Here is a 25389-nt window from a genome sequence, read left to right on the forward strand (position 1 = left end):
CCTTGACTGCACTTCCCTTCTCTTGGCACCCATTCTGTAAGCACTATGGTCCACCAGTTATCTAACCTATGCATTACATGGCCTGCCAAGCTCCATTTTCTTTCTCCTAATGTCAATTAGAATATTGGCTACACCCGCTTGTTCTCTGACCTAAACTGCTCTCTTTCCATCTCTCAACGTTATGCCTAGCATTCTTTGTTCCACTGCTCTTTGCAGTCGTTTCAGTCAAATTAAACGTATAATATTTTAAGAAGGAAATGTCATGTACAGACTATCCAAGTGCCGCCTGTTAAACTCTGCAATAAATGCTCTTTGGAAAGATATTCACAAATGATACACATGCAGCTTAGATGCATAGGAATGCAAAATAATATGCAACCCACATAAAAAGATAATTACAACCTTTATTTGTCCATACAAGCTGCGCCTTGCATCACAGATCAAAGGTATCATCATGGAATTATGGGTTACAATCGGATGTCATAGAAAAAAAAAATCAAAGGAGCATACCAATGCATATCCCAACTCTTCCAGCATAAAAGATGACGCGTTCCTTGCTATTACATCCGTGTGTATAAAAATTTTGCGCTTCAATGCTCATTCATTTCTTTCACCTAATGAAACGGCAATAATCTCAGAATAAAGCTGCACTGCGTGCTCTGCTAAATTATGTAAAATATTACGCGATAACCCTCATACCAAACAGAAAAAAAGTATTAAAACATGTGCTCATAAACAAAAACAATAAATAAAAAAAAACACCTCCACATAGGTTTAGAAGTAATGCATTAATGGGTAACACGTTCTCATACCGTCTCCTCTACAAAGTGCAGAAAAGTAAAACACCCACAACAAAATTTTTATCCTTATATTAAGAAAGCATCAGGCTGCAATTGCCCCTTCTTCCCAGTTTCTTTTTCTGTAATCAATAAAGTCACTTTTTTCCTTCGTTCAAGACCATTATGGCACTTGCGGTGGAGTTCAACAGGGTAAATTCAATTCGCTGGGAATTGCAAAACACAAAACCCCCACAAGCAAAGCGATGCCATAATGGTCAATGGGCGAAAGCAATCACTGTGCGACTACCCCTCTCAAAACCCTGTGCACTGCGATTTCATCGCTCTGTTCACAGCAACAACACGGTTCACTTATCGACACAACAATCAGCATTTTGTTCACGGGCAGGCAGTATGAAAAAGAATAATAAACAAGCTATGAAAGAGCAACTGTCCTCTTCTGTGGAGGCTAAGGGGGTGCGGAGTGAGGCGTATGTACACTGGAATCTATCCCTACATATTCCCAGCTTCAGCAGGCATTTCACCCGATCCCATCGCGTACGATGATCTATCTGCTACGATGGAGCCAACAATGCAAAATGCAGGCAACACCACAGCTCCCATGCTTTCCTTCTTTCCTTCCCGACATGCGCTACGAGACTTCAACACGCTCCTCGTCCAAGGCCACTGTAGTTTGCTGCATACCGCTTGCGCGGCACATGTGACGACACAAATTCAGGCTCCCCGACACAATGCACAGACGTTCCGAGGCGGCGAGGTACCGTGCAAGAGAGTCGCGACGGCAATGCTCGCCGATGCTGCAACGCGGAGACAGTTTTGTTTGGAGGCTCGCGGGAGTACTTTGCTCAGCTTTGTAGTGAAAAATGTTCATTAAAATAACCGTCGCTACAATGTTAACGCAGGGTAAATTAAAGGTGGGATGAAGAGAAAAAAAAAAGTAATAATGTGGCTGATAAACTGACGTTAAAGAAACGAATAACAAAACCGAGCTAGAAAGGAAGGGAAGGGGAGAGAGGCAGTGAAGCACACGGACGGTCTTCGCCAACGTCAGAAGTTGCCCCACATCGCTAGGTCTCGTGGGCGATAGCTTGACCGTTGGTAGTGACCTCGCTGCTGTTGAATTCCTGAAAAGAAGACACGAGGATGAGATACAGACGTCAGGAATGTGATCAAAATGAACAAATGTTCGAACTTAACACCTCTAAAGGGAGAAATTTTCTTCCACTGACGAGTGTCATAGTACTCTCGGAAGTACTCTCCAATGTGACAATTCCTCCCTTTCATGAATCTTTCGCCACGTTGCAGATTTCTACATAACTTCAATTGCCAAACTTCACATCTGCATCCTTCCTCGAACCTAAAGGCTTTCCGGTGCAGCGCAACTAGCACATGGACACAAGGGAGACAAAGGGCACGGCCCCAACTTACCATTTATATTGGTGCAATTTATTACGCATGCGTCAGCGATAATAGTAACTATTTGGTTTGTTTTGCCATCTTTTAACTATTAGTGCTCGTTTCTTAACACCGGATAGACACGTGTCTGTGATGTAAGTGCGGGATGCGTAAGTGTCATTCCTTCCTGGAAATAAGTTGCGGTTGGAAGCTAGCACATTGCATGCCTTGTTCTTTCTCTGCATCTATGTATTACTAGTTGTGCTACACTGAAAAGCCTTCATGATGACGTAGCAACAAGCTCAAATCTCAACACCGATTCTCCTTGACTGGCCATGAAATTCTGGCCTGTCTCAGTCACAAAAACTGGTATGGACTATTCCATCGGGGGAGGGAACGCCTCCCCTCTGGACTGTTACAAGTCCATGCAATGTTGCCTCCCCAGTGCTTTTGAAAGGGGGCTCATGCAGGGTTCACAACAATTCCTCCAGTCCAGGAGGAATTACGGCGACACCTACGGAGTGCTTGCTGGAAAGGTCTTTGGAAGAAAAGAAAAGCAATTAAGGTAAAATAAAATGACAAATATGTATACAGCTGTTGAATAGTTTAATACTAATGTCACAGGAGTGTCGATCAGTACTCCTGCAAAAGTAGTGAGGGCAGGTGCATGCATGCAGAGCATTCTGGCATCAGAGCATTATATGCTAGGCTGTGCCAATAAATCCGGCATAGCATCTGCTGTTTATTAGCGCATCTATCACTTCCAACCAATTATTCTAACCACTTCATGTGGAGCAAAGCATGTATTAGTATTTCTGCTTGCATTAAAAGTGGATAAGCAGCGGGAGTAACGTGAAGCTTACCGGAATAGCCTAGCATACACGATGCTTAGACAGGAGTATGCTCTTTAGACGTGCAGCTGCTAGCACTACTTTTGTAGCTGTACTGTGCGACACGGTGGCGACTGTAGTGTCAGTTGACGCAAAGCGCATCAGCCCATTGGAGAGCTGTACGCGTCTCGCTTCCAGTATTCTAGTGAGCCTTGCATACTTTTGCTGCGCCAACAAGTCTGATTTTGCTGCCATCTGTATGTGTCGCACGAGACTCAAGGACACTTGCATGGTTGATTCAATTAGACTAAGTTCATAATTTTGTATTTCTAGTTAAATTAAATCAAAAATTAAATCAAAACAAGGTGGTACTAATGCAGTTAATAGCCATTGCAGTAAAACATACAGGGTCCATTATGAAAGTAATGCACATGATTTTATTACGACGCGACTATCCATGGCAGCGCGGTAAAACCGGTTGGGAAATATGGCAAGGGTTCTGCCCTGCCAACACAGCCGGTCGCCAGTTTACTTCGAGCATCTGTAAATGCGTAAGGTCTGCTGTAAATGCGCAAAATGAGCCGGACTTCCTTAACCCTTTGAGGGTCAATTTTGTTCGCCATATGCGACCGCCCAGGGTCCATTTTTTTTTATTGCAGATTCCAATTCTTATTAGGGACTTATTTCGAAAAAAATTTACAGTAATTTTTCTAGGGTGACCGTAAAGTAAAAAAAAAAAAATTGCTTTGGTATATATGTACTCTTCATTCATGAATAACAACAATAAAAAAGAAAATAAGCTTATAAGAATAAAAAATTTGATGCATTGTTATACACACAGTTCAAGTCTCTAAAGGTTCAAGTTGCCCACTAGAAGCAATTAGTTTTCGCGATTGTCAAAAAAGAAAGAAGCAACGGAAACGTGCACAGCGGCATCCTTCCTATGTGCACCCCTGTGAGCACTAAACGAGCGAGAAACAAGTGGCCGCCCTTTGAGCAATTAGTAACGAGATAGCCATCAGTTTTGCAAGTGCAAGAAGCCGAAACCGCCCGCGGAAAGAAACCCAAACCACCATCCGCCCACATGCGTGCGCGCCAATGCACGTGCAGTAGTAATAGACGTGCGGGAGCAAACTAGCTCTAAAACAAACCATGCAACGAAAACCGAGAGAGGGAGGCACGCGAAAAAAGTTTCTTGTATTCCCACATAGTGGCAACACATGACAGAAAAGAAAATGTCAGGAAATTGGCGCGCTTTTTAAATGTACAGATGGCGTCATAAATGTACGGCATCGACCATTTCGGGACTTGTTCGCGGCGCTGTATACTTAAGTCATTGACCCTCAAAGGGTTAACCCTGTCATAACTAGAGACGAATCCTGGATAACTGAGTTCGACGCAGAATTGAAAATGCAGGGCAGCGAGTTACACACAAAATCATCCCCCACGCCGAGAAAGCGCGAATGAGCAAGTCTCGCATCAAAACGATGCTCATTGTCTTCTTTGATACCCGAAGAATCGTCCATTTTGAGTTTGTACCGCAGGGAGAAACTCTGAACTCAGCCTTTTACCTGGAGGTGTGCAAGAGACTGAAATGCCAGGTTGCGCGCATGAGGGCTGACATCAAAGACACGGTCAAGCTCCATCATGACAATGCCCCCAGCCACACGTCTTTCATCGTTACCAACTTCCTGGCCTGGAGCAGCACCTCGGTGGTCCCCAATCTCCCTTACAAACCCGACTTGGCTCCAGGCGACTTTTTTTTGTTTCCCCGACTGAAGGGAGCGCTGAAAGGGAAGCACTGGAAGACCGTGGAAAAGATTCAAAAGCATGTTACAGCGTTCCCGAGAGGCTTTCAGGGTGCCTTCCAGGCGTTGCAGACACGTCTCCAAAAGTGTGTTAAAGGGACACTAAAGGTTACTATTAAGTCAACGTGGACTGACGAGCGCGACCTGCTGCTGAGGGCTCGCGCTGCCGATATCGTTGCGTACTACGACGGCTGCATCGACACCGGCTCTCCGGAGCGGGAAAGCAATGAGGGCTTCCCACGACATCACATGGACGTGGCATTCTCTGTGCTTGTTCCAAATGAAAGTTTCGCGAGCCAGCAGAACCCGCACAGCACGACGCGATAACAAAACTACTGAAACTCCAAAGCGTGCGCGGCGCAGAGTCGAGCGAAAACGAAACCTTTTGACCACCCATACTATTCAAGGGTAACGTCAAAATGTTATTTATTCTTAGAATCGAATGGACGTAGACAAGTAGCATTTTTTTCCGTCTTATAATTGAATGAAATGATATTTTTTAATACGAGTAGTTGAGTATTAGTAACACAAATTATGAGGAGTGCTTTCGTCACCGGGCTAGTACCGGAGTGTCGCTGGGGGGTCTCAAATCGTGTCATGCATTTACCTCAATTTCTCGGTTACTAAAGCTCTGTTAGCGATGATATTGATGCCTTAGACGTTCTGGAACATTGCTCTACCACTTTAACTTGACTTTCTAGTAACCTTTAGTGCCCCTTTAATGCAGGGGGAGAGTATTTTGAAGAATTTTAACCATTTGTACAGGTCCGGTCAATAAATCTATTTTTTTCCCAGAAAATGCACATTACCTTTATAATGGACCCTGTACCATCAAGGTAGTTAATAGTGTTATTTCTCTTTGCGCTCAGGTTTTGGAGCACAGCTCTTAGGCACCCATTAATAATATATATATATATAATTTAGTCCTGCTCATTTCTGTACAAAACATGGTGTTTTGCTGCATCTGTATTGCAGCAGCTATGCAAGTCTCCTTCAAGCTGTCCATAAAGCTTTTAGCTCAAGTAGCAAACCAGAAGTACCTGGTAAATAAAATGCATTGAACTGACTTGAACTGAATTCAAACAAGCAAAGGTACCTTGAGTGTGGTTGCCATCGGAGCCTTTCCATTTGCAGTTGCAACTGGCAGGCGCTGATAATGTCGCCGATGCATGCTGTCCACTGATGCCAGGTACCACGTGCCCGGAAAGAGGTCGTCCAGAGCACCGACCGGTGTGTATGGTGCTGCACCGATTTGGGACACGCATGTTTGGATAATGCCACAGGGCTTAAAGGACAGTCTGGTTATTACGATGTTAGATTCTCCAATATGCCCTAAAATGAGAAACTGACAACACAGTCCTAAAAGGATCAAATAATAAGGTTTCCTCATTTTCATGAAGCAGTTGTGCTATAATGGTTGGATTACGATCAATATTATGAAATAGCCAATTCAATCCTAGCCATCTGCATTACATACATTTCTTTTGTTATAGCAATGCTAGAAGCCAAGCCCAGCTAGTACTCCAAAGCGACAGCCTTACGAGGAACAGCACTTTCATAAGCTAGAACATGATGTTAAAGTAGGACAGGCTAAAAACCAGCATTATGTAAATTACGTACCCATGATGTGACTCACCCATTCTTTTAGTGTCAAATTTATCTCACCAGACCGCACATATTTTCACCACTGGATGATATTATGGTTTTCTTGCAATGCGTAAATAATGTACATGGTGGGTGGGCTATGTGATGTAAATAAAGTACAATGACAGTGCGTGATCAATAGACTATTGCCCTAGGCTAACGGTCCGGCGTTATGCCAGACCGTTAACATTCTGAGCAGTTTACCTCACAGGACCCAAGTGCAAAATATATTTTTGCTCGCTACTGTATATACAGTCGCACTTGGTTATAACTAAACGGGATATAACGAACTACGTGAAATTCCCCTTGAAATCCTTAGAGATTCAGATTGCAGTAGATGTAATAATGGATATAACAAAATAATGGAGATAACAAGGTCATTCTAGCTCCCCCTTCAACTTCGTTATAATGAGATTTTGTTGACTTGTACAAGTACTACGAGTAACCAATTTAACGAAAGCAAACTTATGTTGCAGTTGGCATTTATTGACATATGAACATTGCCTAGATATTCAAACTAGAGCCTGGCGTGACAGAGGTTAGTGTTAAAAAATGTTTCGACTACCTTGATGGTGAGTCTCCTCCCGGAGTTTCATGATGAGGGCAAACTCCTGTGGGTCAACCTTGCGGCGCTGGGAAAGCCGCGCACGCAGGTCGACAAGGCTGGCATGCATTTCGTGCAACGGGGAGTCTGGCCCCACGTTGTTTGTCACGCAGAGGCTGAACAGGGTGGCTGCCAGGCCGGAACCATACGAGAACATCCCAATGCGCTTGCCTGCCAAATGGGACACTGGGAAGCTGTCACGAGCAAAGAGAACAAGAATGGCAACCATCAACATGTTAGGTTCATGATTTCAGCACACAGGTATAGTATAAAACATCTGGCTATGGAAATCCTCACAGTAATGCAAGAAGAAAGTGGCATTTGATGTTGGTTGAAGTGAAACCTCAATTTAGCAAGGTCAATGACAAAATGGGTCCAAAAATTGCATGTGTTAGAATCGAGCACTATCCTAAATCTGCGTTACCATGTCGGCATTGGCATTTCAAAATTGCCGCCTCACACGCACTTCGAGCCTAGCTCCTGTAGCTTCCTCCACGTGCTGTAGTACATCTGCTTAGACAATGCGTCCTTTGGCTTGGGTTAGTGCACCGTCCATTTTCCCGTTTTCTGCGATCCCTCTATCAGCATGGAAGTGCCAACTGCAGAGACATGCCAAGTTCATCACGATGCCGCAATTAAAAGGAAAGCGATCGTGTGTGCAGAGACAGACGAAAATCAGGCGGCATCACTGGCATTCGGAGTTACAGAAACTTGCATGCGGGACTGGCGCAAACAGGAGAAGCTTTCTACACTGGCGGCTGCTACATAGGCGTGGCCATGCGGCCTCTATCTTGAAAACGATCTGTGATGGAGACAAGTCTACACATCTAGGCGCACCACGCTGTGTTCTCGTCGATTAGCACAAAGGTCAATTCCCTCGCTCTTGCAACCACACTTCTTCACTCCAGCGCTTAAAGTGTTTCCGCGGCCATTGAGAGACACCTGTTCATGTTTGCTTGTGTGTGCGTGACACCATGCCTGTTAATTTAGTTAGTAAGCAAATGTTTATACAGCCTTTCCGGCAAAACTAAGACCTTAGTGCAGAACTTAGTGCATTGGGAGTGAATCTGTTTCCAAATGAGAGAAAGCTGTATTTCTGTATGAAAGAACGAGGTGCGCGGTACTGTAAAGGACTTCTCTTTTTTTAGGTCACGGCAAATGGGTGCGCGTTAGAATCGAGTAAATATGGTAACCCGATGTTGTTCAGCCCAGCAGGGATATATTTCTGATTTGCACTATGCACGGCTCTGGCCACTTTGGGAGAAGAAAAAAACAAAGTGTCGCCAATTTTGTTTTTGCCATTGCAACTGCACCAACTCCGCAAAAAATCTGCAAATGTGGGTTACTACAGTCCTCTGGGTTCAAAATTCACAGGTGACAGCTTGCTTTTGGTGCTGCATTCAAAAACAATGCGATAGAACTCGCAGAGAGAACTAGAGGATGGCAGCATTGTGTCATTTGGCTGCAAAATCGTGTAATCACAGTGAATGGAATTTATTCCCGATGATGGAATTTATTCGCAAGCATTGTGTAGGAGAATGACTACCTTCTGGGACAAAGTTGCAGTGCAGAAAAGTCACATCAGAGACTGTAGTTTTCAAACACAGTGTGAAAATCCTGAAGCTGCAATCGAAGTGAGCTAGACCATCAAAACGAGCAACTGGCCAGCGGTCATGCGAGGATGCCTACAGTCAGCTAGAGTGATCGCCAGCGTGCACCTTAAGTTCCCAGTGCATGCCACTCGTTGCCCATGCCTAGTCCAATGTGACAAATGCAAAAGGATAGACAGTTGGGCGAGTTGGTACGGTAACATGGTCTTGGCTTGTAGGGCCAAGTGAACACGGACACAGAAAGGAGCAGACAGGACGAGCGCCAACTGTCTGATCGCTAATTGTCCTGTCTGCTCCTTTCTGTGTCCGTGTTCACTTCGCGCTACAAGCCATGACCATGTGACAAATGCCTTGGACACCATCGGTTACAGGCTGGTACTGTTGTATGGCAGCAGTGACTAGCCGCCGTCCCTGAACAAACATCCTCACAGCTCACACGCAGCTTTTGTCTTTGACCATTGCATCTGACAGCATTGAAGTGTGTGTATATATATAATCAAGAAAAAGAGAGTACGGCATACGCTGAATTTGCACAGTATATTTCACTGACGTTTCCGCTGGTGGACCAGCCTTTGTCAAAGTTGCTGATTACGTTGCCACCAGCCGAAACGTCAGTGAAACATATTGTCCAAATTCAATATCCGCCGTACTCTTTTTTTTTTTTCATTTTACTACCGGGGCCAGTGTGATTTCTTCAGCCACAACTATATACATATATATATGCCTAAACATGGCGAAAAATATTCATTAATGGAGCACCTAACTAGTGCAAGCAGCTCACCTCGCGAGGTAAGATGCGAGGCAGGAGTACAGAGAGGGTGTGTACATGTTGCCCACTTGGTTGGACACGAGGAGGCTTGGCTTAGTCTTCTCCTCGAACATTTGCTGGCTGAACTTCATGAAGGCTTTCTCCACATCTCGATCAAACACAGATTCCTCTAAATGTACAGAGCTGCAAGAGAGAGAGAGAGACAGGAAATGGTAAGCAACACTCCTATCACACCTAAATTCACACTTTATAAGATCCTGCCTTGTAGAAAGGTATTCGGAGACAGGACACCCTGACTAAGTGTTCCCTTCTTTCTGTACCTGTGATGACTACAGCACTGCTTTACAATGAATGTGAAACAAATATTTAAGCAGAGTTTCCAATTGGGCTCGTTGTTTGTTCATCGTTAGGAATGCAGAAATCTGACAAAGACAAAGAAGACACATAGTGTTGTGTGTAAAAGAAGAAAAAAGAAACAAGAAGAGAAAAGATAGCACTATGCATGGCTTCTCTGCGTCTCTCTCAGTCTATCATATGTATGCGCCATTCCCTTGTAATGACAAATACCCAACTTTAAGCCTTGAACCACTTTCATGGCATCTTTACAACTTGTGACTGAAAGATGGAAGATTATGCACAACAAAACTCGCAATTGAAGTTGGACGAGAACATTTGTATACAGCCTACAAGCAAGCACCTATGTGACAGAAGTTCTAATTACCATGCAAGAGGCATGCATCAAAAGCAATTGAATGTCTCCTCAAAACAAACCTTGTTTTGCTCTTCCCTCAGCACAAATGACATTTACTGGTGTTCAAGCAAGAGACAGGTTCACAAGAAGATGAAGGCAAAGGTGCCGACACTGGTTGAAAGAAGAATGTCTCAGACTGGAGACAACAATTCAACATAAGAACTTCTCTGTATCCGGGCAAAAACTGCATCCGGACACAGACAAGTAGCCGTGTCGAAATGTTGACTTCAATTCGAGGTGTTCCTTGTTCTACCACTGCCGACTTCCAGTTGTTGCAGAGTAATGAACGACTTCGAAAACATGTCATATGGCTATGCTGCTGAATTATCAGACCTTGCAACTGCCCACCTCATCATTAGACTGGTTTCATCATGGGCAGGGGCCCTATCGGCGCCGTGATGACAATAATTCTCTGTAAAACTTGGGTTCAAGGCAATGTTGAAGGGAAGGTTGAAGACAATTTCATTGCGAATTTCAGGGGGAAGGCAAGCTTGCGTTGGTACAACCTCGCTCCCATTGTAGAATTTCTAATTTTTACCTCCTTGCCTTTTGATATCGAGAGTAAGCATGTGTGTCATTGTACAAAAACAAGAGGCTTTTTACATGGTTGCCATTCAGCACGCTAAGAACTACCACTACTGGCGTGCTTTGCAACAGTGGTGGTGAAGTGAAATGCGTCGTGAAATAGGTCCGTTGTCCCATATGCATGTCAGCTATGTGGCTAACACTGCTGACCACGTTTTATTGCCATGTGCTACTAATTTTGGCAGGCTGTCACTAAGTATTCAACAGTGTTCTTCAGAACATAACATTTGTAGCTTGAAACATTTCTAGCTTGAAAAGCGCTCTCACCTGAAGCCAGCTAAGCTGGCATACTTGGGAGATGTCGAGTCCTGCAGGAAATCGTTGAGCACAAGCCTGGCCAGGCTCTTTTGCACGAGTTTCCCGTACGGAGCGTGAAAAAGCATGGCGTCCAGGTCATCTAAGGTGACCGGCCTGTCATGGTGCTCTGCAGCAAGGGAGCAGAGGTGGGCGTGTGTGTGGCTTTACAAGTTCAAAAGGGATCGCTCGAACTGCATTCTAGACCATCAAACCTCCTTGCCTTTTTCACTTACTTGAACAACAATAAATTAAATTGTGGGATTTAACGTCCAGAAACTGCACTGTGGATTATGAGGAACATCACCACGGAGGGTTCCATACCAACTCTGACCAGCTGGCATTCTTTAATGTGCACCCAAAGCACAGTAAGCAAGTGTTTTTATATTCTGCCGCCATCAGAATGCGACCACCACGGCTGGTAATTGAACCTGTGACCTTGTGTTCAGCAGCGCAACACCGAGGCAACACCCCCCTCCACTGAATCTAGATGTAAGGCAGTGTATTTGGCAACACTCATCACACAGGAAAATTTAATGTTAAATGCAAAACCTTTCGCTCCAGATGACAAATTTCAGGTTACAGGATGCCTAGTGATCTAGACGGTCGCAAGGTTAAAAAATTTTGAGCAAGACCTCCTAACGTGAAGCAGATTTTTTAAAAGTGCTTCTGCATTGTGCTTCCTACATATGCAAACAATCTTAACTACAAGAAGCACTGCAAGATAAGAAGTGCTAGCACACAATCATAAACATTGCAATGTGGCTAAATTTGGAAAGCATGGCTAAACCACTACCACTTGCACTAGCCTTAGAGTTTCGAATATGCGAACAAACTGCTTATTTGTTACTTAAGCTTTGTTTGTGCTTTCAATAAACACCACTGCACATCATGAAACGTAATGATAGAAATTTGCCAAGATTACGAATGCTAGGATGTGAACATCCTAGCATATTAATTGTGAAGATGGCTGTTCATTACTTGAAAAGTATTCAATGTTCGATTATGCTTCTGGCATTACTCGAGTCATATTCATTTCGGTCTCAAAATTTACTATTCACACATCCCTGTCTATAACACATAAAACATTCATTTTCCTGTATAGAAGCATCTTGTAGCACCGATTGACAAATGGGTGCAAAATGGTGTCATCATGATCATCCGTTATGATGAATACACAACAAAGTTTCAGAAAGAACATTGAAGAGTCGGCACTAACCTCCAGCACGAACAGCTCGCGCCTTTTTGCAGAAGCCAGCATAGCACTTGTCCAAGGCTCTGCTGTAGCACTCAACGGAGAGCTTGCCATCGACGCGCGGGTATTCTGACATGAGGTCTGGCTTGTAGAAGTCATACACGTGGCTCATGTAGGTTGACCTTACACCTGCAGCACAAGAGAACTTTCATGATTGGCATCACAACACTTGGATTTGTTAATTGCTCAGTCCCGCACAGCCCCGGACCGCTTGGGACTGCTACCCCACACTTCTAGCGAAAACTTGGGCAGCCTCTGGCAGCTAGGTCATGTGACTGAAGTGCCCTCCTGTCAAAGCAGAAGCCATCGACGTCAGCAGACTGCCCAAGCCAGACAAATTGAAGAGACCCACTAATGCGTGTCCCATGCGTCGAAACAGAGTGCCCTCAGATCAACTTTTTGGTGACACCCGCTTTCATGACAAATGGAATGACTCTCGTGGAAAACTCACCTCTCTCCAGAACGAGAGCTGCATTGGGGCCAACAAGCATGGCCACTGCGCCAGCGCCACCCGTGGGCCTGGCCGGGCCTGTGGCGTACACAGCAATGTCGGCCGCTACCACGATGGCGTAGCGTCCTGCACAGTACCATGGGAACATGGGTTTTACTCCCCGCTCTACAGGATCCACAAATGAAGAAGTTCAAAAATCGAAGTGGCATGAGATTCTTCAGCTAAGCTTTTCATAAATTTATTCCCACTGCTTGTTAACAACCTCGACCTTATAACAGCAAAAATGTGAATACCAACTGAAGAGGGCCGCACAGACGTACTAAGGACTTTAGAAATGGCGATAGGTATGCAAGATTTAATTGTACTAAAGTGACTGATGCTATGATGCACAGGCTGAAACAAAGGCCACACACTTTCAAACACCAGAAATATCACAAATGGATGGAAAGGTATGTTTTTGGTAGAACTCCTGGAAGTATGTCTTGCATTGTGACCCAAGTACCAGGTGTCTCAAGATAACATTGATTGTCAAGTTTCTCTGGCATTTTTCACGTGTAGAGTGTTTCTCTCCTATAGTGAAAAATTGCAAGATGAATGTTCTCAGCCATAGGTGGCATAGGACTATTTCAATTAATTCATGGACACTATATGGTATTTATTCCTTTAGTACTGGTTTAATGAAATGAAGTTAACTATTACATCCCACTCTGTCAGCCATTTTGACGTCAAGAATAAGTGGTAAGCCGGACAAACAAACCCATGCATGAAATTGCACAATTGCACCAGTGAAAGTGAATGATCAACTAACGTCATGTGGAAAGAAAGGAGATGAAAACTTGTGCAAAGTGGGCAGGTTGGAAAGACATGCACAGACAACACATGCACACCTGATAGACGCGGACATGACACGGAAAAGATAAAGCTTGTCTTGAGCACAGACATCTCTTGTGTGATACATACACACTTTATTAACGATGAGTTAGCTTTAGACACACACACAAGCAGCAGCAAACTCTGGACACGCAACACATTGTCTTTTAGATCACAATGATTTTTTTCGGCGACTTTACTGTTGCCCATTTCACACACTAGAGTCCTTTCCTTGTCAGAACAGTTGCAATGAAACATTCGGAGACCAACGGGTAAGACCTTTTTTCCAACAAGATTTATTTGTAAAGCCTAATGTTTACAAAAAAATTCAGAAGAGCTGGCAAGTATGCACCTGGTGGCACATGGTGCAGGAAGGAAAACTTCCAATGTTCAGTTAATATAGCAAAGCTGAAGAAGATTCCCTTTTCAGGCCCTGAAAGGCAGCTGTGTGCAACAAACCATGTCATCCAGAGAGCTTTACAATATCCAACCACAATGGAGAGTGGAGATTCTTAAATGTTTTCCCGTGTCTATTGCTCAGTGGTTCAACTTATATTAAAGGAGGTAACAAGACCCAACTATCATTTTGCTACAATTACTAAAACACCAGCCGTACGCCCTATACTCTTATACCCGTACACCCTATATGCCACAACTAAGAACTAAAACCCTGTAGACAAACCTCACTTTATTTTGTTAGCAGCCATGCAAGTTAGTTGGATGCCGTGCACATCCTTGAGAATAACGTAATTGAAACTGGAGTTAGTCACTAGAACGTCAACAACCTTTGGTAATTTTGTTTGGGCACACCTAACCATATTGTTTGCGAGACCTCTTGTACACTGAAAGAACATTGCCTTGAATCCTTTTCAAAATTAACTTCAAAGCAATTACATAAAATATTCATCCAGGATATGAAGTTTGATGCACTCACAACTGCATGAAAGTGGTTTTAGCCATACTTGGTGTAGACAGATGTGTCACCCATCACAGACAATGAAAGGCATCCATGATGTGTGTTTCAAGTACTGCGAGATGACATGAAGATTCAGGATGCACCAACAAATTTACCTACCACATAATCTGACATCACCTCTGTTTAAAAAATAATTAAAAAAGATATGGGCAATTTGTAAACTAAGAGGAGATGGTTATTTTGTTCCTGTAAACAAAGATGCTGCTTTCCGTGTCTGACTACAGTGCTTAAACAAAAAAACGGGTTTTTCATGTTCTCAAATTGCCAGTTAACATGAACAGACTTGAATAGTGATTATGTCACACGGCTGCTTTTGGGTTTGAAGAAGATACAGAGCTACATGTCTCATATAATCTTCCTGTTCCTATCGCTAAGCACAAGAAATGAAAGCAAGAGCAACCTCACTCTTCCTGTGTGCATCAATGTATATGGTGAGAGGTTAATTTAATTTTTCAGTGCTAAGGTGAGGAATGACTTATCCATTGAAATAATACTTGCAACGAATTTCTACATAATACAGTCAAACCTCGATATAACGAACACGCATATAACGAATTATTGAATATATCGAACTCTTCCGAAATATTTTTGTCAAACACATGTATTTTTAACTTCCTACAGCGAACGCGGTTTGGCATAAAACGGATATAACGAACTTCACGACGCCAAGCCCTACCTCACTTTAATAGCAGGCGGCAGGCTTCGTTGCACTACAAGTGTGTTTTGCGGCGCAGAAAACGTTCAGGACAACCTCGCAGGCACTGACAGTGCCGCAGATGCCACGTCGTCATCGAGAGTTGACAGCCAAAGAAATCGTCCGCATCTCACAACCGCTGACACCGCCGCTTCAGCAGCGGCGGCAGCGGCGTGATCGAATCTTGCTTTTGCGTTTTAGTGTTAGCAGTGTTAGCAGTGCAAAATGCCCACCAACGGCCATGTTGGTGTTGGTGACATGCCCGCAACAATGACTGTAGAAGACTTCGTAGGTGGCGACGACATCTCAGTGACCACGGCTGTACTGACGGACGCCGAAATCGCTGCGGAAGTCTCTGAACATCCCGCATGCGAAGCTCAGGCTGACCCTGTAGACGATGAGAACATTCCGACTTCACAAGAAGCACTTGCTGCGTTGGATTTACTGCGCCGCCACTGCAATGCTATTGAGTGCAGTGGGTTTGCCCTTGTTGAGTGTTTGCAAACTGTGGAACAGGGCGCGATACGGAATGCGATGAACACCAAGAAGCAGGCCGCGATAACGCAGTTCTTTGTGCGTAAATAAATTAACGTGACCCAAGTAAGCGTCGTTCGAGTTGCTGTGCCTTCTCGGATTGAATTTTGCTCCTCTTGCATGTATTTTTTACGAAATTTTATATTACGAATTATGGATATAGCGAACTAATTTCCGACTTTTTAACTGTTCGTTACAACGAGGTTTCACTGTATGTAAGCACTAATTAAAATCAGGTTCTGGGTTTCTACATGCCAAAACAACAATCTGATTATGAGACACGTGGTTGGGGACTATAGATCATTTTAAGCACCTGTTCTTTAGCATGCACCTAAATCTAAGTACATGAGCATTTTTGTACTTCACCTCCTTCAAAATGTGGCTACCGCATATGTAACTAGTACTTCCTTTCTAACCAAGCAGTTATTTAACTTAAGTTAGTTATTGTATTTTACCTGATTATTATGTGGTTGTATGTGTTGTACAAATTGTCACTAATTAGTTATGTATAGCAATTGTTTGGATTTATTACTATTAACAGTTTGCACCCAACTGCCACTCATTGTTTGTATTGGACCAGTCACTAGCCATTCAGGATATCAGTCCAAATATCTTTATGTGATCTTTTCCTAATCGTGTAATAAAGTTTACTTTCACTGAATTATTGATTATTATTAGCATCTTTTTTGTCATAGTAGCATGCCACGAACAATTGGAAACCTGCTAACAGCATGGGGAGCTTACCGTCCCAGGCGCTGGACTCCACCCAGGAGGCCGCATTGAACAATGCCGCAGTGCCGCCGTAGCAGGCATTGGTCGTGTCTACACCCTCAATGTCCGTGTTGCCTACTTCCTCAAACAGCTGCATCAGCACCGTCTTGACACTTTTGGACTTGTCGACGAGCGTCTCGGTGCCGACCTCGAGGCGGCCAATGCGACTGGGGGGTACACCTGTCCGCTCCAGAAGGCGGCTTGTCACAGTTAGGCAGAGCGAGTTTATGTCCTCGCGGTCGGAGCAAAACCCCATGCGGTCCTGACCGAGGCCAATTGTGTACTTGCCGGTCGAGACACCGTCGTATGCCTCGAGCTCGGTCTGGTCCACGTAGAGGTACGGGAAGTAGATCTCCATTGCGAGGATGCCGACATTCTCGGGCCAGCCGCGCGTCTGGTTCTGCTTAAAACTGGGCATCGTCTGCGCAGGAGTCAAAAGCATCAGTGAACACAAGCTACAAGAAACAATTAATATGACAATAGCATATCAAAACGAATAAGCCATAAAATACTGTCATTGCAAAATGAACAAAAGCTGTTAAAGAGGAAACGAGAAAAAGTGCACTACATCACTGATTGATTAAGTTTAATGTAGCAAAGAAACACTGAGGCTATGAAAGATGCTTCATTAGGAGCCTCCAGAACAACTTTAACTAAACTTTAACTCCTCAATACACCCCTAAATCTATGTGCATGAGCATTTTAAAATTTTGCCCTCATTGAAATGTGGCCACCGCAGCAGTGAGTTGGACCCCCAACCTGATGCTTAGCAGCAGAATACTTTAGCTACTGAACCACTGCAACAGTAGGAGAGCAAGAAAACGTACATTGTCAATAACCTAACTAAACCTTGACTGTATCAAAATCTCACATGATGCATAACACAGTTTACTCATGGTTGAAATAATACAATGTTTTCTAATTTGTAGTTCATCCTCCTCAAGCAGCAATTTGAATAAATGCTTTGGGAAAGGATAATGTACTTATGAAACCAAGTGGAAGCATTAGTTTAAATGCAATGCCAGGACTCATATCAGGAAAAGCAAACAGGAAAGCTAACTGAATGCTCACATTCTGTTGCATTCGAAATGTGATAACGATTCCCCATGCACATAGCTTAGAACAATAATGAACGACTGCTAGAACCAACAACAACACAACAACAAAAACAGAAGGGAACTAATTTGTGACCAACCATTTTTCGCAAAGCGAGCTGCCGCTTAATAAAGAACCATAAGCTAGAAGGCTACTAAATGGCACAACAGAGCTCAGCACAGGGCGGTGAACTGAACTATCTGTACAACTGCGTGCCGTTTTCCTCCAACAGCTGTTTAACTTGAGGAAGGAAAAACACAACAGAAGGCCTTGCATGCCGCCTGGCAGGCTAGCACATGCTGCAAATTATGCTTGACGTGAAATGTGACGGGCACTGTAGGTGAAGACTCGGTTGCATGCATTGCATGCCTTTCCTTCTAATAAAAACATGGCTGAGCATCCGAGGAGCGCAATTCTCATTAACTACTACATTACTAATTACTAAATCACTGCTACTAAATTAACTACTAAAGAGTGCTTGTACTGGCTCTCAAGTTGCCTGTACAATAACATCAGTGAAAAGAGGGAGAAAGAGAGAGAGAGCAAGAAAAAGAGGATGATGAATTGTTGAAAAGTTGGCTCTAGCCTGTGGCTTAGATTTGTTTGCCCAGTGTTTATCATGCCAAGTCTCCAACTACATATGGACCCTTCGCCTTGCTTCTATTTCTGTACTGTCACGTTACGGTCAGCAACCCTACATCACAGGCCAGTAGCTTGATGTTAATCTTGATCGCCTTGACAGGGAAAAGGCATAACATAAAACAAATGAACGGAAGAACAAGCACTATCTCCTTTCCTTTTGACATATACTTTTTCAGTTCACTGCATTTTGCAAATGTAGAGCTTTCAATGCAATTGAATGAACAGTGCTGTAACTGAGCGCAAGAAAGGAAAGGGGTGTCTGTATCAGCTGGCAGGAAGTGCAGACACTGCTTTCGTAGCATAATCTTCGGCAGTCATCGTGCTTCCGACAGCAGACCGGCAAAAAGTGGACATATTGGCAGTCTACTTATACTTCTCATCTATTTTTATTTACAGCTCTTCATTACATGTTTGGTCAGTATACTAGTCGTGCTTATTTGCTGTGTACCCTCTACATTATAGAGTCACTCCAAGATGCATATATGCAGAGGGTGATACTGAACATTGAAATTCTAAAAGCAAGGTGTGCATATCCGTACAAATAGCGCTGTGCAAGTCGCAGCAGCTCGGTCAAGCTGCGATAGAGCAGCTTTCTCTCCTGCCAGCTATTTTTGCAGCAGGCTGTAGTGCATGAAACGAAAATGAACATTGGTATATTCTCTGTTCAGAATCAATTAAGTCTTTAATTCACGGAGGAAGCGACTGGTGTCATCTGCCCATCAAAACAATTTATCTTGTGTAGTGCATGATGCTGCTATAGTGCTGCAGCTTTCACTAAAAATGTGCAAATGTTTCTAAATCCAGTGCTTTAGATTGCCTAAAAGCCAGTCAACTGTTTTATTTCTACTAAGCTTCAAGGGGCGATACTGATCATAACACAGTTGCATGTAGCAATCTGCCTCCTACAGTGTGGTCTTTATCACAGTTGGCTAGTGTGCCAAGATTACAAACCCTGATATGAAGTGTTGGCAGTGCAAATCCTGTTTCAACATGTGTAGTACAAACTGAGCTGATAAGCAACAGAAACATGGCAGAACTAAGATAAGGAGCTACAGAAGACTCTTGGATGTATGAATTCACTTACTGTTTAATTTGTCTCGTGGCTACTACAAAGAATATCAGATAACTATTCAGCTGAGCTGGTTAGTTCATAGATGAGCTTGCTGCATGCTCAAAGAAAAAAAAAACTTTTTTTTTTAGGTTAACTTGAAATTTGATAGAAGAGTAGAAATGTCTCTTTTGTAGGTTAGTTATTAAACTTGCCTACTGAAAGCTACATTTTGTGCTAATGCATGGTAAAGGCAGTCAAAGCTGGGAAGTCTAGCAACGGATATACAACAGCTTGGACTTTTGTTAGACATGCCTAACCTGAGTCACCGAAGTGAAGCAATTTCAACCTTATTTTGTTCCTTGCTCTACACTAAGTTTGTTTTATATTTCGGATAGCGATAAACTGTTGTCCTGACATTAAATATAATCAAAGCAACATAACCTACAAAATAGTTTTAGTGCTAGAATGAAATAATGTTCTTTACCTCAATTCTTTTTTCATTTTGTTCTGCGGCAGCATGCACATGCCATAATTAAAATAAAGATGCAGAACACAACTTCACCAAATAGCAGATAAACTAAACACACATTAGTAGCAAGTATAACTGCAAAACAATGACCTTATACCACCTCCTGGCTCAACAAACAGATGGCATATTGCTAATTGTGTTTCTGCAAATGCAATTGCTGTAGAGATGTAGAGTAGTATGTACGGTAACAAAAATGCTAGCTATTTTGCTATTACCGAAACAGTAAATGAATAAATGGGAAATGAATAACCATTTATCACTGTCGGTATCAAAAAGAAATTAATTTTCTGGTCAAGCATTCCATGTGCAATAGCCAGCTGCATGAAAATTAGTTCTCTTTAAAAGCAGGCTTGACTTAGCAAAACTGACCGAAAGATGTGGTTACAAATTTTATGCACCAGCGGTTATGAAGAAAACAAAGTATTAGGAAAATCTTTATGCATTTTGTTTGTAAGGAATTCGTTTCAATTTGTCCTGGATAAAGCAGAAACAAAAGAGTGTCCTCATAGAGTTCAATCCATGTAGCCATAACCAGGAGGTGCGGACGACTTGCTGCTATTTATAACTGCATAGCTATACCTTACAATTTAGCATTATTGAATTTCACTCTTGCACGGTGTCCCCTGAAATGCAGGCTGTAGCCCTCAGTTTTAGCTGAGGTGTGACAAGTGAATGCATACATGCAGATTAAACTTTTATATAAAAGCACACCTCTAGTATTACCAGCGCATTAAACACAGAATTGAGAGTAGTTTGCAGCGAGAACATATCTAATGTGCATTCTCTTTTGTAAATCTGTAGTACGGTATGGCTTTGGAAGTCATTTCCACCTCGCCCTGTCATTATTTCAGCACAACACATGAAATGCTGAAGTAGCTCCTATTTGGATGCGCCACTATGTAAAGACATTCTAAACTAGCCGAACACATACACACATTCTTCAGTGCGAGTTAACTTAAAGTTCATTAAACACATGTTCTACGCTTGCTCACGTAATGCGGGCAAATAATGCGCATATCCTGAAGTGCCCATTCGAACGAGGAAAACTACTTACCTAAGTACTTGGCGAATAGCACGAATTTTGAAATATATATAATCACTATCTATATGAAAACTGGCAGCTGCGGCCACTGCAATTGCATACGCGTGAACTGGACCGCAACAAATAAAGCGGGCAAACGAAAACCCAGCAACACGCGATTCTGGAAAGCATGAATCATATGTGTGCACGTTCCATAAAGTTGCAAATATAAACAGGCCCGGGTGCAATTACCAGGGCCAGTTTGCAAGATAGCGCTGTAGAAAACGCCCCCGCATCTACATAAACTCCGCGGAACGAGCAATGCAGCGGAAGACGTCAAACTAATTAACTGCAAGATCGGCGTTGCATCGGCAAAGCCGGAACCACTCTCCGTACGCTCACAAGTGCTACTCGATCGCCAGACGATGGGTATCGGAAACGTGACGTAAGCACTACGTACCTTTTATGACGCGGTGATTAATGCGAGGAAATCACGTTATAACGTTGTCCGAACTTGCAACAACACAACATGACTGTATAACATATTCGCGCGAAGCACGGCCGGATCGAGCGACCTTTCCTTCGCGCGGTGCGTATTTTCTCCGCGTTTATCCTCAAAGATGACCTAAAAAGACAAAGGCCTCCGACACGCTCGAAGAATGAAAACAAAATATATACGTAGAGAACACGGGCACGCACACACACGAAAAACAGCTGCCCCTCCCTTAGTCATCCGTCTGCAAACCACAGTCGAGCAAATGCGCTGATTGCGGTCCAGCGCGCAGGCACGTATAAGCGCGGCTCTTCGGGAACACGCCGGGCGAGTGACAAGATCCGCTGAACGCGTCTGCGTCTCGCGGAACCGAGGAAAAAAAAAAAAAAAACGCATGCGCAGTTACGTGTCAGCATGTGTCCGTAGGACGAACGAAGACGTATTCAATCACGCTCTCCTTTCTCGAGAGTGGTGCGCAGTATTCCGCTCACGCCAGAGGATACGGGAATAACACAGTACCGTACTACGCGCATCGGGCATTATTTAGGTTACGCGCGACCGTGACCCAGCTTTTTCAAGTTCGAGGCCGCCGCCGCAAGACGGCCCGGCCTTTTCCTTCGACAGCGCAGGCAGCAGTGGCGTTACGCCAGGCCGTATTCGCCGGGCTGTGTATATACTTTTCACCGCTCCGTGCGTGCACAAGTGACGCAACCCTTCTTCTACGAAACACGCGGCTGCGAAGGTGATCCCTGACGCGTCCGGCAGCGTGAAACAACGCGTGCGCGCGCCGGCGAGGTGCGGAAAATTTTGGGGGTCGTGCTAACGACCGGTCAAATGCAGCGAAGCTCTCTCCTCGCGCCTGGCCGCAAGATCAAAACGGGCGAGCCCCGGGAAACTAGCGGGCCGCATAGCGGCGAGCGAAGGGCGCCGGAAAGTGCGAAGCGTTCAACAGTAAAACAAGGGCGTTTGCAAGGGCTGTCATGCTTCCGTAACGAGCAATAAAACAAAAGAAAGAAAGAGAAGAAGCACGATCCAAACGCGGGCGCGTGCACCTCCAACGGGACACACGGGTTCTCCTTTCTTTTCTTCGTTTTGTTCATCGCCCAGCTCGCGTTTTTTTTTTTTTCCTCTCTTTTCGTTTTCCTCTTCTCTTCGTACGGACGAGGGTTCGAGCGTTTTGCAAGACGCTTTTGCTTACCTCGAGCTTTTGAGCATTTACCGACGATTCCGACACTGGTCCCCCGCTGCGGCCGCAGTCAGCTCTCGCTATTTACAAGGCACGCGAAAGTCCGCACCGACACGAGCATTCCTCCAGTTCTGTCCCTTTTTTAACTTTGCCACTACACGTAGGAGACGGAAGAACGAAACCGGAAGTGTGGGTCAGACGCTTAGTGACGTTGCCAGACCACAAGCTCTACATTCGGCGAATATTCGGAAAACTCTTGTTTGGTTCTTTGACGCCAGTGACAAGATAACACAAAGAAATTAACATTTCATTTTTGTAATATCAGACATGCATGTTTTTAAAGCTCTTACAATTGAACGCGAAAAGAAACTGCAAAAAATGAAACCGGAACCTAAAAGCGTGTTTGCTTTACGCGCAGTTTTACTAAAGTGACGTCTCGATTTAGGCGAGACACGTCCCCCTGACCCTCCTCTCCGAATCCCGAAGTGCCTGCCTTGTTATGGCCTCCGAGATTGCGCGCTGGTAGGTTTTGCCAATCTCAGAGGCCATCGCCCTGTGCGGCCGAATCGGCTGTTGGCTGTCTCGGATGTGGTGGCGTCACATTCAAAAAGACTCGGGAGGCAGTCGGCAAAGCGCAACCAGCGCAACACTTCCCCTTGTGAGGCAACAGCACAGGCTATTTTTACAGCAGTTTGGCAAGCGAACCGTTTCCTTTCCTGTTGGTAATTGGTCGCAATCGCACTATTGTTGACGCAAGCGCTATTCTTATCAATCACGTGAGGGCAAGCGAACGGTTCGCTTTCCGACCACATGCGGCTCGTACGTTCACTCGATCTAGTTACAATGAACCACTGATAAACTTGTTGATGGGCTGGCTAGCAAGCCGTGTAGAAGCCAAAACACATCATGTCGCCTTGCTCGTCACGCATGTGATGTAGCAAGCACGTGGAACATCGTCGAAACGCCAGTGCAAACTTGCAGAATAGTTTGAAAAACAGTTTCCTGTCATTAAACAAAGCTTGGAACAAATGCACAATGTCGTTTCTATCTAGGCAAGCGTACAGAATCCCGAAGAAAGAACCCGCTTCTCGAACCCACCTTTGCCACTCCGCCGTGTTTTCCTCCGGGTATCCTCCGGCTTACTCGAAGTTCTCGCGTACGTCGAAATAGTCGAGAAACACACGCACACAACACGCGCACGGTTTGAAACGGTGCGAAAGCACGCAGGGTTGGACGAGTCGCTCGTAGCAGTTGCGACGACCCGCGTACGTATACCTAGCTCGCAAACGCTCCGGCGAAGTAAGCGCGACTACGACACTGGACTCCAGTGACGGTGTATCGGCGCCCGGCGACCCTCGACCGCGCTGTAACCAGCTTCCTCCTCGACTGAAGATGCGAAACCCATAGCCAGCGCGTCCCTTTATTTTTTTTCCCCCTCCCGCTCCTGACAACGTTTTTAGCCGGCGACAAAGCCCAAAAGCAAAGAAGAGATTATAAAATAAATAAAAAGGCAGCGATAGAAGGCCCTGGACACCAGTGCCTCTGCTGCTATCACACCCCCTCCTCTTCCTCCACCCTCTTTACTTTCACTTCCAAGGCCACCGGCCCGTGGGGGAGGGGAGGAAGACGTGCCTCGTGTGTCGTCTGCTGGGAAAATTAAAACAAAAGGTTCACGCCGCGACCATGCTCTTTCCTTGTGTACAGAGCGTGGCCCTTGCGTATAAATAAATATAGAATGAAGGCAATCAATTCCAGGCGCGTCGTCGGGCGGGCCCTGCCGAAAGCGAACAAAAACACTAAGGCGTGTGCGGTACGTACCCGCAAGCCTGCCGCGAGGAGCACTCCTGGCCGCGAAGCACTCTGCTATATGCGTCACGATGAACGTCAGAACAGTGCACACAATGGTATGCGCGCGCACACACACACGCGTTGTTCTCCTCGGAGCATTTCTTTCTCTTCGGGGAAGAGGCATTTCGGTTTCGCTGCACCGTGTTTTCCCCCAGGGAAAAGTTGTGTATACGTCCCAGATTATGAACCGAGCACCAAATGTGGACGCCATGGGATATACCGCACGAAGCTATCTTTGAAATAACCGCGCGCCATAATAAACAAGACGTCACAGGTATATCTGCACTGCCAGAAATTCCATTGATTCGATCTTCACCCGCCGTGGTTGCTCAGTGGCTATGGTGTTGGGCTGCTGAGCACGAGGTCGCGGGATCGAATCCCGGTCACGGCGGCCGCATTTCGATGGGGGCGAAATGCGAAAACACCCGTGTGCTTAGATTTAGGTGCACGTTAAAGAACCCCAGGTGGTCAAAATTTCCGGAGTCCTCCACTACGGCGTGCCTCATAATCAGAAAGTGGTTTTGGCACGTAAAACCCCAAATATTATTATTATTATTCGATCTTCGGTGTGTCCCTCGATCCCGCGCGTTATTTGTCCTATCTACCCATAGCTCCATTGCGAGTTTGAAAGCAGGAAAATGGCTGCAGCGTGACGCAAGCAGGGATTTTCACTGAAACTTCGATTATGCGGAAGACGCATAAATAAAGATGCAGCTACATTTGCACAAGCGCGCCTCTGCTCTTGCGTAAATCGACGATGCTGCGTAGGCCCAGCCACCGCAGAGCCACCTTATCTGGCCTCTATCGAGCGATTGATGTAGCTCGCTTTCTCTCTCCCCCCCTTTTTTTTCTTCTTGCTCAACGTCCCCTGAAAATCGAACTGTCC

General features: G+C 44.7%; 1 protein-coding gene across 5 annotated transcripts; it reads right to left on the reverse strand.

Annotated features, from left to right (window-relative positions):
• Positions 1 to 384: 384 nt before the first annotated feature.
• On the reverse strand, positions 385 to 24611 carry Hmgs (hydroxymethylglutaryl-CoA synthase). Of its 5 annotated transcripts, none has more exons than XM_065454880.2 (9): positions 24474 to 24611; positions 16612 to 17059; positions 12794 to 12919; positions 12307 to 12471; positions 11061 to 11217; positions 9470 to 9640; positions 7040 to 7272; positions 5927 to 6072; positions 385 to 1921 (listed from the first exon to the last, which is right to left on the reverse strand). In XM_065454880.2, the coding sequence occupies exons 2-9, from the start codon at positions 17054 to 17056 to the stop codon at positions 1865 to 1867; spliced, it is 1500 nt and encodes a 499-aa protein (XP_065310952.1). In that variant the 5' UTR covers positions 17057 to 17059; positions 24474 to 24611; the 3' UTR covers positions 385 to 1864. The 5 variants fall into 5 exon arrangements, with proteins under 5 accessions (XP_065310952.1, XP_065310951.1, XP_065310948.1 ...); XM_065454879.2 differs by lacking the exon at positions 24474 to 24611 and adding an exon at positions 23754 to 24049; XM_065454876.2 differs by lacking the exon at positions 24474 to 24611 and adding an exon at positions 22668 to 22838.
• Positions 24612 to 25389: the final 778 nt, after the last annotated feature.

The sequence above is a fragment of the Dermacentor albipictus genome, chromosome 9, assembly GCF_038994185.2.
Source record: "Dermacentor albipictus isolate Rhodes 1998 colony chromosome 9, USDA_Dalb.pri_finalv2, whole genome shotgun sequence".
NCBI lineage: Eukaryota > Metazoa > Arthropoda > Arachnida > Ixodida > Ixodidae > Dermacentor > Dermacentor albipictus.

Excerpts from the sequence above, each read along its gene's own strand:
- Hmgs (XM_065454880.2), bottom strand. The coding sequence starts at position 17,056 with ATGCCCAGTTTTAAGCAGAACCAGACGCGCGGCTGGCCCGAGAATGTC. Across the intron at positions 12,472-12,793 it reads AGCTCTCGTTCTGGAGAGAG|GTGTAAGGTCAACCTACATG; the intron begins GTGAGTTTTCCA and ends CTTGTGCTGCAG. Across the intron at positions 1,922-5,926 it reads CGATGGCAACCACACTCAAG|GAATTCAACAGCAGCGAGGT; the intron begins GTACCTTTGCTT and ends TCTTCTTTTCAG.